Source organism: Brachyistius frenatus, unplaced genomic scaffold, assembly GCF_029030835.1.
Source record: "Brachyistius frenatus isolate BFR_SWC_R1_liver_20210118 unplaced genomic scaffold, ASM2903083v1 Contig_24, whole genome shotgun sequence".
Classification (NCBI taxonomy): domain Eukaryota; kingdom Metazoa; phylum Chordata; class Actinopteri; family Embiotocidae; genus Brachyistius; species Brachyistius frenatus.
In genome coordinates this window covers 1,188,094-1,201,370 of record NW_027210623.1, presented here as the reverse complement: position 1 = coordinate 1,201,370, position 13,277 = coordinate 1,188,094, and the positions used below count along the sequence as shown (strand labels likewise).

The following is a 13,277-nucleotide window of genomic DNA, read 5'->3' as shown; positions in this document are numbered from 1 at the left end:
TAATGTCAATAAATAAATGTATATTATTTACATAAATAAAATCAAGAACGTTGCACGTTTCCGATGGACTCGAGTATGTTAAATCCCTGGAGATAACTTACGTTAAATAAAACTTAATTAAATTAAACCATGTTGAGAGTAACTAAACCACCTATAAAGTTTTAATTAATGGCAATTTCGTTGATGTTTGGTGACAGGAGTAAAAAAAAAAAAAAGGCTACTCTCTCAAGCCTCTATAGAAAGGTTAAAAACAAACTAAGATAACTATCTATTGCCGTTAGGCGATTTTTAAAATACTTAAATATGACATTACGCTGCTCAAACCCTGATAAAAACAGTTAGGCTATCAGACACACAAATGAAACATGGGCCTTACATTTTGTAGGTGTACCGTTAATACTACTACATCAATATAGTGAGTCCATTTCTACTATTCCAGTGCACGTGTGATGTGACTGTACAATTCCTCTATTCGTTCTTTATCTGTCAAACATCATCATCTAAGACTGTGGAGAGGAATAAAAACAAAGGGCATGCAAGATGTTTTTAACTTTAAAACTTTGTTTCAGAAATGAAATGTAACTGTATATACACTTTACAATAGCATACAGCCTGACAGATAACAAAGATGTCTTCAAACATTTTTAAATACATCTTCAGCACAAATAGCAATTCTTGCAAGTAAAATGGCTTAACAGATATTAAAAAATAAAAATCATTAACACGACCGTTTTCTGCAGAAAAAGTGCCAGGATTAAAATTTAATTCAGGACTTTTCCACAAAGCAAGCTGTATTCTCTACATGCTAAGTTTAACAGTTCAGTGACATTGCGCTAAACTAAACATACAGATATTTGTAAGAACAAAAAAAAAAAAAAAAAAAAAAAAAGGGAAAGAAACACTCCATCCGATGTAAAGTTAAATCTTCATTAATACATTTAAAAAGTAGATATGACATGCCTTTTGAAATCAAAAATACAAAAGATTTTCCTTCCTTTAAGGATTTTTTTTTTTTTTTTTTTTTAAAACATGAAGCTGCATGTATTGTACAACACTCAGTGTACAATAATCTGGTAATGCACAAAAATGAGCAGGATGAAAAGTATCAAATGCCTCCCACCGATCCTTCAGAAAAAAGCCACGACTGATCATTTTAGTCGCACAGCCCATCGAGGAGACGAGCACACCCGGGCTGCATCACACTCAAAGTGAGGCTCGCATACTGAAAGATGGCAGTCAGGATGGTGAGAGATCATGGGGACAGGGAGGGGGCTACCATGGTAGGACCTCAAGACATGTTTCCTATTCCAAGCAAATCGTTTCTGCTCACGTCGACATGCGAATGGCAGGTGATGCCGTCCCTCCTCATCTATTTTGTTCTACTTGATGAGGACAAAACACAACGCGGAATCTAGAAAGACACTTGAGCCTTCACCCCATGTACAATTTACATTCATAGTCTGGACATGTGTTCTCAAAACATTACGTCCGAGTAAACACCATTGTGCCCTTTAACAATTTCACTTAAAGAAAAACTCGTTTTAATTTCTGGAGAGCCACGAACTCAAAGAAAAGGCAAAGACAGGCGAGCACTGAACAGATGGAAACCACTTCTGAACGGAACCTGTGCCGAGCGAGTACCAGCGATTCACCTGGCCAATTTACACATGGGAGTCACAGTACACAACACATACTGCACACAGAAAAACTGAAAAATAAAAACAGGGGAAGGGTGGGCGTCTCCATGTTTCGGTATCTGCAGAGCTTTGAGGTCTGATTGTCTCTTTTCCATCGAAGCATTACACGGGCGAGAGCAGGGGAAATGCCGTGGAGAGGAACTTGTAAGGAGAGGAATTGTATGGCACTGTACAGGCAACCCAAACACTCACATTTGCTTTAACATAAAATGCACTTGGATTCAAACGAGAACTGAAAAAAGTTCCAACAATGCATGCCAAATTGTCACAGAGATTCAAGTCGACTCTTGCGGGCGTCCACGGATAACAACCTGACTGGCTGGCATTTGAGTTTCCGGTCTCTTCCTCCCAGGTTCAGCCTCCTACATGTCTGCCTCCTGTGTTTCTCACTATCAAATAAATTAAGTTGAAACAACGGAGGAGTAAAATGTCAGTTTGGCTTGAGTGTCCAGGCTGCAGTTGGGCAAAAACACATTCATATAGTTACCATTCTTAAACACAATACTTTGAACTGTGCTAAACAAAAACAAAAAAAAAGAACAAATGCTTAAAAGTACTAAGTAAAAAGGTATGAAACAGACAGGTAGGGGGGCAGTCAGTGAGGCTGACAGTAACAATATGTTGCTGGTGCCAGATATGGCTGGTACAGGGTCTGGCCATAAATACCTACCATGGGTAGACTTCATGACACACTGGCAGAGATGTGCTACATTAGTCATAATGCTACTGATATAGCCATCAAATTACACATAAGAACTAAAAGAAACGGCTCTGATTTAAGCAGAATACTTGATTAGGAGAAAAAGACAATACTGATTACAGACAAATGACAAATCAAATACTATTATTAAAGAAAGGTTAATGTCGACACGTCACTTTGAAAATGAATGCCCTCAAACCATTACAATATGTCAGATTTACAGGTAGGAAGATTCTTAATCCTAACATTTAGATAAGGAGCCATGTTGTGTCCACAGTGAAGCCAACACATTGATTTAAACTATTTGTTAGAACGAGAACAAACTATATTTAAAGTCCTTGGTTAACTCCATGTCATTCGACTATGCAGTGGACTGCCATTAATATGCACCCATGTTCTCCTAATAGGAAAAAGGCTTACAATAAAAGTTACATGTCCCCTTTTAAAATATCATTATTTTACAAACAGAAGTAAAACATTTTTGAAACACTATCTTCTTTTAAAAACAATGAAACACCAGTTTTACCAGAAAAAAACTGCAACCAACAATAGAAAGTTGACAAAGCTACGGAGGAATGCATATGACTTTAAAGGCTACAGATTGCAGGTTTGCCCAAACACCAAATCAGTGTGTGTGTGTGTGTGTGTGTGTGTGTGTGTGTGTGTGTGTGCGTGTGTGTGTGTGTGTGGCCAGGAGTAAACATACACACATGCACAGGTTGATTTACAGGCCAGTCATTCCTGCTGAAAATGGTCTGTAGCCACAGTGTCCTTATTCGTCAGTGTCAACAGCGTGAGCACCAGGTGGGTTGGTTTGGGTTCAGGAACTCCATCGGGGTGGAGTTCCTCTGTCATATCCACTAAACCAGCACCGAGACTTCAGAATTTAGTGTGGAGCTGAGATTTGGATCCACAGCTGGAGAGTCGCTCAAAAAGAGGAGTCTACCTGGGCTTGTTCATAGCATGTGTAATTTCACCTGGGGCATTTGGACTTTTAGAAAATTTCACCCAGATCTTTAAAAATTGTTTTTCTTTAGATTATTATTATTATTATTTTTTTTTTTTTTGGAAAAAGCAACAGTGGACTTTAAAAAAAAAAAAAAAGAAAAAAAAAAAAGGAAAAAAGTATTTTTTTTTTTTTTTAAAGTAATGGCAATGTTGTAGTTTGTAATCCAAAGAGAGGCTTTTTACACGCATGTTGTTTTCAGTCTTTTCATGTTGTCCCGTCCTGAGAGACTGCGGGCGGTTTCAGTCCGGAGGTAACAGGTCGTGAAGCCGGAACCTCTCCCGAACATGCGGCCGCACATCCTCATTCTGACGAGTTCAGCAGGCAGCAGGACCATGGAAGGAGAAGATTAAGGCACAAATTAGATTACATTAACTCAAAGGAACGTTGCGTTGTAATAGGTATTAAAGGAGTTTATTTGATAGTGGGACAGCTTACCATCTCAACCAACTTCTCCAGGAAGGGCACCAGCTTCAGCAGCTCATTGTCATTCTTGTCCATGAACCAGCTCTCTATGGGAATCCCATTGGACAACTGTCGAGACAAAATAATGTAAATTATGACCACATAAAAAAAACATCTTTGTATTTTTAACGGACCTGAAATGTGTCTCTCAAATGTAACGGAAGAAACTGAAACTCCAAAAAAAGAAACCCCTCCACACAAGGATTCAAATATCAGGGTTTTCTACACTTTAAGATTCAGGGAAAAGAAGCTGAGGAGCTACAACACAGAGAAAACACCAGATCTCTACCACTTCTCTGATGAGTGAGGCCATTGTTTAGTCATCTTGTAGATACATTTATGAAATAAATTAAGATGCGTCAGCTTGATTCAGGTCAACAGGTTACAATGATTCATCCACCACATCGTATGTTTGAGTTGCAGGAATTTATCAGAGGGGCACAGGACAATGTTGGAGGGCAAAAGACATTCAGGGTTTTGACAATGTAGGAAGAGTAGAGCAAAATAACTCGGGTCAGGATTTGTGCAGTCAGGAACCAGGCTAAGGTTTGTTCCAGTTTGATGAGACCACATTTACATGTACAGAAGCTCCATGCTATTACGAGGGTGGATTCCTGTTGTGTGCAAACTGAGGGTAGCACCATGATGTCACAGAGCAGAGGGAAGCTAGTACCTTCATTATTCTAGTTATTCCAAGTTGGGACACTTAGATAAAACTGCAGTGGTGTTTTGTGCAGGTGTTTCACCTGATATGCAAAGGCTTGTGGTGAATTGTCGATGATGATGGTCTTTGACAGATCTCTGCCCAAGATGTTGAGGTCCTTGATGTAGTTTCCCTGGACACAAACACAATGCTCTCGAAACAACCTGTGTCTACAGTTACAGTAGAGAATGAAAGGGAGGAGGAGAAGAAGGAAAAGAAAATCAATCAGTGGCAAGGTCAGCGTAATCAATAATTCAGAAAAACCACAACACTGACACCTGAACAGAAGCACATGCCAACACCAGAACTCTACATGGTGCTTTCTGAGCTCTAACTCTTCTCATTCAGGCTTACATCAGTGTTTATGTTTGTTGTGCAATAGTGAACATAAACAAACTGTACCTCACTAGCTGCTTTTTAGGATCCAATATGTTGAGCAGTTTGTCTGCATACACCTTTTTAGAGGCTGTGAAGAGGATGATCTGGGAAAGGGAGAAGATAAAGGTCAAACTTTTCACATCTGATGGAATAAGGCTTAACCGACAGGAGTAGCCGGGTTTTATTTACCTCGTATATTTGAGACATGCGCTCCAGAAACTCTCTGAAGAATGGCCTCAGGCGCACGTACACCTACAACACACCACAGGTAAACAAACATTCATCAACATATGACAAAATCAACTGTAAGACATCACTGTGTACATCTTTTCTATAACATACATCATATCAAAATAGTTATTAATTTTAGTACATCAGTTAACTGAACAGTTCTCCAACTGTATGAGGCTTGTCAGAAAAATGACTCTGCCCCCCTCTAGTGGCATCATAAAAAAAAATAAGAGGGACGCATTCCTGTCAGGCAGCGTGCCTACCTGGTAAATGACATCCTGAAACAGGACAGGGAAGGTCAGAGCTGCATCCTCCAGCTCATTTAAACTGCAGTGGACCAATGTTTCATCCTATAATCGACACACGGAGAAAATACTTTTCAAAAATGTCCACTTAGTTTCGATAATCCAAAAAGAAGTATGTAGTTCTAAAGTGTAACGGACCAGGTCTAGGACCAGTGAGAACTCCGGCGTGCTGCGTGTCTTCAGCGGTAAGGCTGGCTTACGGGTGAGCTGCTCTTCTGTCAGTGGAGGGACGTGCTTGATGAAGAAATACCTACAAATCAAAGCATAATCATTTTTAACGCGTCTTCATTACAAATAACAAACCAATGAGGATGTACTGATTCGAAGCATTTTATGACTGCAGTGCTTTTACTCACGGGTCAAAGACTTCCCAGTCCTCCTCATAGGTTGCCTCTGGTGGTACAGCGGTGGGAGGAGCGTCCACATATGCCATATCTGGACTGGAGCCTGGAGCTTGGACCACAACAAGAACATTTAAAAAAAAAAAAAAAAAAAAGATGAGAAAAAGGGAGCTAAAACAGCAAGGTAAGCATTTGTTACTAACTTCCTTATTACCTAAATGTTTCAGAAGCATGTGTTCTTCTCTGTGGTAACTACCTGTGAGAGGGGGAAGGTCAGCATCAGGATCAAGCTCTGCCTCCTCCTTTACAGGAGATGCCTCGAGGATGTGGGGAGGTCGCAGAGGAGGCAGCTGTGATACACTAGAGTAGAAGTTAGTGGTGGCACACAGTTCCTGTGTGGATGTAGCTGTGCTGGTGGGAGTCTCCACGGCTTGCTCCAAGTCCAGCTGCTTGACTATCTCCTCGGCTTTCACTGCCTGGTCTGGAGAGTCTGAGCCAGCAGAGGCTTAATAACAAACACAACGAAGAGGCATTTAAAGACAGGCACTGCAAACACTATCATTTATTATGGTGGTGGGACACCTGAATATTAGTACGAATGTAAACAAGCAGTAACAAAGCACGAGAAATAATATTGTAGTTATAGAGGGATACATTTTTTTTGTTAAAAGTAAAGCTCAGTTTAATGAAATCATTAGAGGTGGTGCTTGGTGAAAAAGAAACAAACTAGTAAGGCTACACATGGCTGCAGGCATTCACTGATACAGATTATATTGTGATTCACACACTAAAACATGGCCTCTGCTTACACTTCTAGTCATAAAGCAAACAGGCTACCTCAAGAGTCTGCTTACCATTTTTAGCTGGTGAGAAGAAGTTGAAAACGGGGGAGAAGATAGTCCCGAGAAGAGTCGTTCTGGGAGGAGTGGCTGGAACCTCAACGGCAGTCGTCTCCTCCAGACTACCGTTGGGCTTCTCCTTACTCCTGTCATGGTTGGTTGCCTCTGCAGAGGAGAATCAACAGATTTAGGAAAGTTAACAGACACAAATAAAATATTTAACGTTTGTTTTCCATTCCAGTGCCACTCACGTCCATTGATGGACCCTCTCCTGCCAACTCTGCTTATAGTCCTCCTGGGGGTGTTGGTGTTTGGGGTTGTGGAGGTGATCAGGTTGTTGTCCACATCGCAGTGGAGGCGTGTCTTCTTGGCTGGGCTTTCCTGCTGCACCTGACAAGACAAGACAAGAGTGTACACTTGTAATGACTAAAAACAGTCAAATAGATTTGAATGAGTTATGGTCATTTTGTGGCAGAGCTAAGAAAGTGCCAAAGACCAAAGAAAACCTGTGGTTGACCTGGTCCTGTGTCATTCAGAAAAAAGTCACCAAATCAGAAGAGAGAGTATCATTGATATCGATGCACATTAAAGACACAGACACAACAGCCTGCTCTTGGCCGAACTGCAGAGAGAAGCTTAAGAGTATGCACAACTATTTTGAGATAGTTTTTTGGGACTTATTACAACAAAAATATTGCCTTATGGATGTCAGGGCTGCAAATAAAAACTGCAGCAAAGTGTAAAATATGAGACCTTTAAAATACGCTACTGGCCTTACAATTCACAAGACACATTGCACAAACTGTGGAGCCTCTAGGTTAATGTCAGGCAGTTTCACACTGATTGCAACAACATGTTTGTTCCCATCTTGAAAACTGTGATGTACAGTGAACCTGCAAGACTACTGTTATCGTACAGTATATAGAGTACATAAGATGTCAATAGTCAAAAAGGCAGTAATGTAAAATATGCATTTGATTAATTGATAAGTTGATGGACAGAAAATTAATTACCAACTATTTTAATTATTAATAATAGAATAGGTTAATCAAATTTTGTTATTTTCAATGAAATGATAACAATAAAACTTCCTGAAATCCAGCTTTTTAATTGTTAATATTTTCTGGTTGCTTTAGTCTTCCATGATAATGAATTGAAGATCTTTTGATCAAGGACTTTTGGTCGGAACAAAACGGGACATTTGAAGCTGCACTTTGGGCTTTGGGAAACACCTGGTTGACATTTTCACCATTTTCTGACACAACATCTCATACCATACAGCTAAATTTAAAAAAATAAAATATTTTTTTCTTTTCTTTTTTAAAGGCTCAATGTCTTTCCATCGGAAAAACTTCTATTCACCCAGTTGACTTTTCCACTTGTTACCACCTCCTGTCCCTGCACACCAACTCTGAGAGCCAAAAGCTAAAATTAGACCAGAGCCGAGTTCCCAGACAAGCTGCTGCATTCCACCAGTCATTTCTTGGGAAACATGACACTCTGCACCAAGAAACACTGTATTTAAGACCTGGAGAGCACATTGTTAAATACAGCTTTAAAATTGGGAAGTGCCAAAAGGCTTCTGTTTAACAGTTACACCAAACACACCGAGGGGGAGGAAGAGGAGGACAACATCTTCTCCAGCTAAAGTATCATATCCAAGAAGAGGCACCACAGTTTTATCTGCACTGAACTCAATGAAGAAGTATGTGATCATTGGAGGTAGTTACCTTAACAGCATTTCCTCTGATGAACTTCTTGATGGTTGAGAACAATCCCCTCCCTCCACTGGTAGGAGTGTCCTCTTCTACTTCTGAATGCCTCCGCTTGGTTCGGGATGGGCGGCTTGCCAGAGTGGGGTTCGGTTGCTGAGACGCCTTACGCATTCTCAGCCTCATTGTTTTAGCAGTCACATGTAAGGCTGTTTTAGAAAAAACAGACATAGGGAAAGATGGCAGATACAGGAAGTTAGTATCTTTACAGTCAAGGAAAAACAAGTAAATAGACACTCGGCTGTTAAAGTGGACACAAGTTTTCACAACACTTTCCATTGTTTTAATGTTTCAAATAGACAAGTCTTTGGGGTGTATGTACATGTAGAGGGGTAATAGTGGTGCATTGTCCACCAACATCTGGATGCATTCAAGATCCCATTTCACTTACATCAATGGATCACAGCAGCCACAGCTGGCTTTACTTTCATTGGTACAGTAAAAAAAAAAAAAGGAAGGAAGAAAGAGAAGAGCCCTACCCAGGCTCTTAGTATACACATATTAAAACACTCCCTAACAGTGGCTATGTGCTTGTACGATCGAACTCTGAGTTGAGACAACAAAATGCAGAAAGTGAAATAGGCACTGACAAAGACTTAAATATATGAAAATAGCTTATCTGAATGAAAACATATCTGATGGAAGTAAACTCATGTTTACTAAAGTTGGGTGATTTAATTGCAGAGCTTTATCTTTGAAAATGCATGCACGGGAAAAACTAAAAACAATTCAGTGTGAACATGAGCTGTCTGTCAAGCATGCCGGGCCCTTGAGCTTATGAAACCAGAAATGTGTCCGGACATATCCACAAGCTGTCAGGAGCCCTCGACACACAACCACCGCCTTCTCCTCCCATTGTGTACGTCTCACATACTGTAAATGTTCTTCTCTACATCTGCTTTACATTTACCCAGGGGTGTATCCATGAACACGCCAGAAGTGTACGTGCTGTTGGCCAATCCCAAGCACAGAAAACAACACCAGCAGCATCAGAGTACATGGTAGCATTAAAGTTACAGGCAAGTAGGAAAAGTAGGACAAGCCTGAAAGATGTGACTGCTTGGAGTATCAAATAACCAAGCAGATGTAGACATTGAAGTTCCATCAGTGAAAATGTAGTTTGGGGAGGAAACACCCCAGAATTTATTACAGAATCTAAAATCTATGAGTTTTTGTTTTGTGGGTGCTACTGAAACATGTTAAATACAGTAGAACATCCACGGCGAGAGATTTTATCACACAACTTGAGCTGAAAATGTTAATCTAGCTTCACAATAGTAAATATTCTGGGATACCATTTCAGAAAATATAAACAGTTAAGAGTTGAAAAGCTAATTAGGACAGTGTACCATTGCGCTTTGATCGATCTGGAAATGCCTTTGTTTTGTTGTATGAAAAACATCACGTTAAGACAACTCGCACAGTAAAGGACACTTTTTCTTCTGTTGCGCAAATACCAACGGAGAGGGTGCTAAAAGCTAAGAAGATACTGATCTTCGATAGAACCTTTATATTACAGTTTTTGGGCTAAATTTGCGAATTATATTTTATTTCTTTGAACATACAAAGGCTGTAAACAAATAGCGAAAATAATATTTCCCCTTCTAGGTGATGGTATTCAGACCTGGGAGGAGGCTATTCAACACAAAACATTGCCAATGATTGAATCATCCACCCATTATCTTTAATCAACTAAACGCCTTTCTAAATGTTGTTAAATACCCACCAATTAACTTTGTATGTTGTAATGAAGTCTTTTGTTGTCTTCAGCACTTCACTGTAGGAGATGATATTTCAGTACCTTTGATATTTTGGAAATTATATTTACCTCAACATACAACCCAAACAATTTAAAGTTTATATAGACATCACAGTACCAACGCGGTTCCTAATAAATGTATAACGCTCATTATGTTTGCTTAAAGGAAGTTGAGCTAGATCACTTGCTTCTTATCCTAAAAGACTAACAGGCTTGACTGCCTTTTACAATCCTGAACTGGTTCAATAACCATGTTAAAAAACGACTTTGTCTGGTGTTGTCTTCATGTTTCCTTTAGATTATGCAATACAGGATGATAGCAGCACCACAATGATGGTCATATCTGTGACAGCAATTTTTTTTTTTTGATTTTATACACTTTATTAATCCCCGAGGGGAAATTTCTTCACTACAGCAGGGGGGCTCTCAGGGGGGAGATGCTGCAGCAGGCTGCCACGACCGCGGCGCCAGGTAACCTGACCTGAAGTGCATGTTTTTGGATGATGGGAGGAAGCCGGAGAACCCGGAGAGAACCCACGCAAGCACAGGGAGAACATGCAAACTCCGCACAGAAAGGCCCAGGACCGGATTTGAACCCAGAACCTTTTTGCTGTGAGGCGACAGTGCTAACCACTGCACCACCGTGCAAAATAGGGGGAAACACTTTTCAAAAAGGTTAACAGTTAAAAATACTTTGGCGTATCAAACATTTCTTTTTGATGAAATGACAGGTGCCTTTTCAGCCAAGAGGATATTTCAAGCAGCACATTAAGTTTTGTTGATACTAATATCCCACAGGTTGCTCTCAAGTATTTCTCAAGATCTTCTTGAGGCCATTGCTAATCTCTGCTAACGCAAAATGTGTGTTTTTATAAATATCTTAATAATTTCTAACACTTCTCCGCTCTCATCACTACAAAGTTTTACGAGTTAAAAACTGACAGATGCTGCAAGCTGTCTTTCTCACTCTCTCTTTCACGTGACTTCCCAACCAGTGTGATTTCTACTTTATTCTATCAACATGCTGTAAAGGTGTTTTCTAGGGATAGCGCTGCATAGATACCATTTACTTACTCTTTATGCAACTTTTTTTTTTCTTTCGTAATGCTCTGCTGCATTTCACGTTAGTCTGTCCAACACATTTAACATTAAAAAAGAAAAAAGAAAAGTGAAATGAAAAGCCTCTTCTATTTAGTGTGCGATCAAACCCCCCCCGCCCTCCGTCCTTTACGAAAGCTCGCATGACAACAACACTTTGGCTGCAAAAAAAACAAAAACCTCCACCTTTCTCAGCCATCGGCCACTAACCGAGGATCACAGCTCGGTACGACCGAGTGAGCGGGAAATAAGAACATGCGTGCAGCGGGGACCGTATGAGCATTGCTAGCAGACGCTAGCCGCGGAAGCGAGGAGGAAACAAGCCGAGGCCCCTAAAAACAGACAAGCCGTCCACTCCCCCCTCCTCCTCTCCTTTCCACGAGCCTAAGATTAGCCAAGTTGCTTAGGAGAGTCGATAAAGCGTAAGCTCGTAATTCACAATAAATAAATGGAGTAGTTTTTTTTTTGGGCACATCCGGTCCAGCTGCTTCAGCCGTGCGCGAGCCGACGTTTGAAAAACGGTTTACTGAAACAGTCACGAGTAGCTTAGCGGCTAACCGAGAAGCTAACCCGGACTTTAAACAAAACTAAAAAAAAAAAAACAACAACAACAAAAAAACGAAGCACCAGAAGGTCGTGAATTAAAAGTGTGCGACGGCGACTTCGGGGCTTCCGGTGCAGTTTCTTTGATTAAAAAAAACACACACCACCCCGTCCGGATTGTACGCGGTGACTCAAACGAGGCTCGCCGCTGATTTAACCTCTAACTCACCGTCAGCGAGCCTCCGTGATCTCCGCACCACGAACCGGGAAATAAATGAGCAGCTTTCGGGGTTGTTTTTTTTTTTGATGACTGGCGGTGAAGCTCGGTGGTGAAGCAGCTTCTCCGCATTAAGAACAACGTTAGTTTTGTTAGTTTTGTGTTTTAAATGGAGAAACTCGTCAAGACATCGTTAATCAAAACACCTACAGACAGAAAACCTGATCAAAATGCTACTCCGGGCGTGTTTTTTTTTTTAAATCTTTCATTAGCGATGGAGTTATTCAGACACGTGTAGATAAGCCCCCTGTTTTTTATTTATTTATTGATATCACGGTTGTTTTTTTAAAAAAAAGACGAGTTTGTAGATTTAATGTAAAGTTCAGTTGAGGAATGTCAAGATTTCGGACGACGGTTTTTTTTTTTTTGTTTAGCCTCGATGCTAGCAGACCTGTAACCACGCTTTCAACAAAAAGGTGTGAACGCAAAACTCCTCGTGTGGTTAATATCCTCACACGTGTTTATTGTTGTGTTTGGTCGGGACAAAGAGTAGGAGAGAGATTACGTTTAAATAAGGCACCGGGCCGGACCGGGAATTAGCCAGGTCCGTGCTGAGGCCTCGCTTTAGCTTAGCGCAAGCTCGCTTAGCGTTAACCGCAGCTAGCCTTCACGGGAAGAAGAAGAAGAAGAAGAAAAACAAAAACAAAAACCCATCTTCGGGCAAACAGATGTGCAGAGAAAGAAAATATTGATCCTTGTCGTCGGCCGACATTATATAAACGCGAGTCAAGGAGGACAAAATGCACGAGCAGGGCTGATTAACATGACTTACTTTACAGTGGTCCGCGGTATCCGAAGACAGCGACTCGAGGCCGATTCACCATCACAACAGAGGCGCCGCTTGTTTTCGTGATTTGTCCCCGACTTTTTTTCCCCCCTCTCCTGTATATCTTACTCAAGGGCCGTCTTCGAAATGACACACCGTTGTGTTACCAGGCGCCATTTCCCGCCTCTGCTCGGTCTCTCCGCGGCAAATACCCGTATGGGACACAGACACACCCCCTTACCTCTCCAAAACACCAGCCGGGCTGCAGCGAGGACTCCGCCGTGTTTATAAAAGACAAGAGGACTGCTCGTGTTTACGGCTCCTCTCTTCCAGGCAAATGGTAAATAATCAACGATTCTTCTTGTATATACTCAACAGATGTTTTTGTTTTTTTTTT

General features: G+C 40.8%; 1 protein-coding gene across 1 annotated transcript; it reads right to left on the bottom strand.

The window, feature by feature from the left end:
• Positions 1 to 541: 541 nt before the first annotated feature.
• On the bottom strand, positions 542 to 13,187 carry ctdspl2b (CTD (carboxy-terminal domain, RNA polymerase II, polypeptide A) small phosphatase like 2b). The gene is made up of 13 exons (XM_069697661.1): positions 12,887 to 13,187; positions 8,396 to 8,586; positions 6,917 to 7,055; positions 6,681 to 6,830; positions 6,083 to 6,331; positions 5,842 to 5,938; positions 5,624 to 5,735; positions 5,444 to 5,530; positions 5,139 to 5,201; positions 4,974 to 5,053; positions 4,615 to 4,741; positions 3,842 to 3,937; positions 542 to 3,711 (listed from the first exon to the last, which is right to left on the bottom strand). The coding sequence occupies exons 2-13, from the start codon at positions 8,561 to 8,563 to the stop codon at positions 3,646 to 3,648; spliced, it is 1,434 nt and encodes a 477-aa protein (XP_069553762.1). The 5' UTR covers positions 8,564 to 8,586; positions 12,887 to 13,187; the 3' UTR covers positions 542 to 3,645.
• Positions 13,188 to 13,277: the final 90 nt, after the last annotated feature.

Coding starts and splice junctions, on each gene's coding strand:
- ctdspl2b (XM_069697661.1), bottom strand. CDS start 8,563: ATGAGGCTGAGAATGCGTAAGGCGTCTCAGCAACCGAACCCCACTCTG. Junction 6,332..6,680: donor CTTCTCACCAGCTAAAAATG/GTAAGCAGACTC, acceptor TTTGTTATTAAG/CCTCTGCTGGCTCAGACTCT. Junction 5,054..5,138: donor GCATGTCTCAAATATACGAG/GTAAATAAAACC, acceptor TCCCTTTCCCAG/ATCATCCTCTTCACAGCCTC.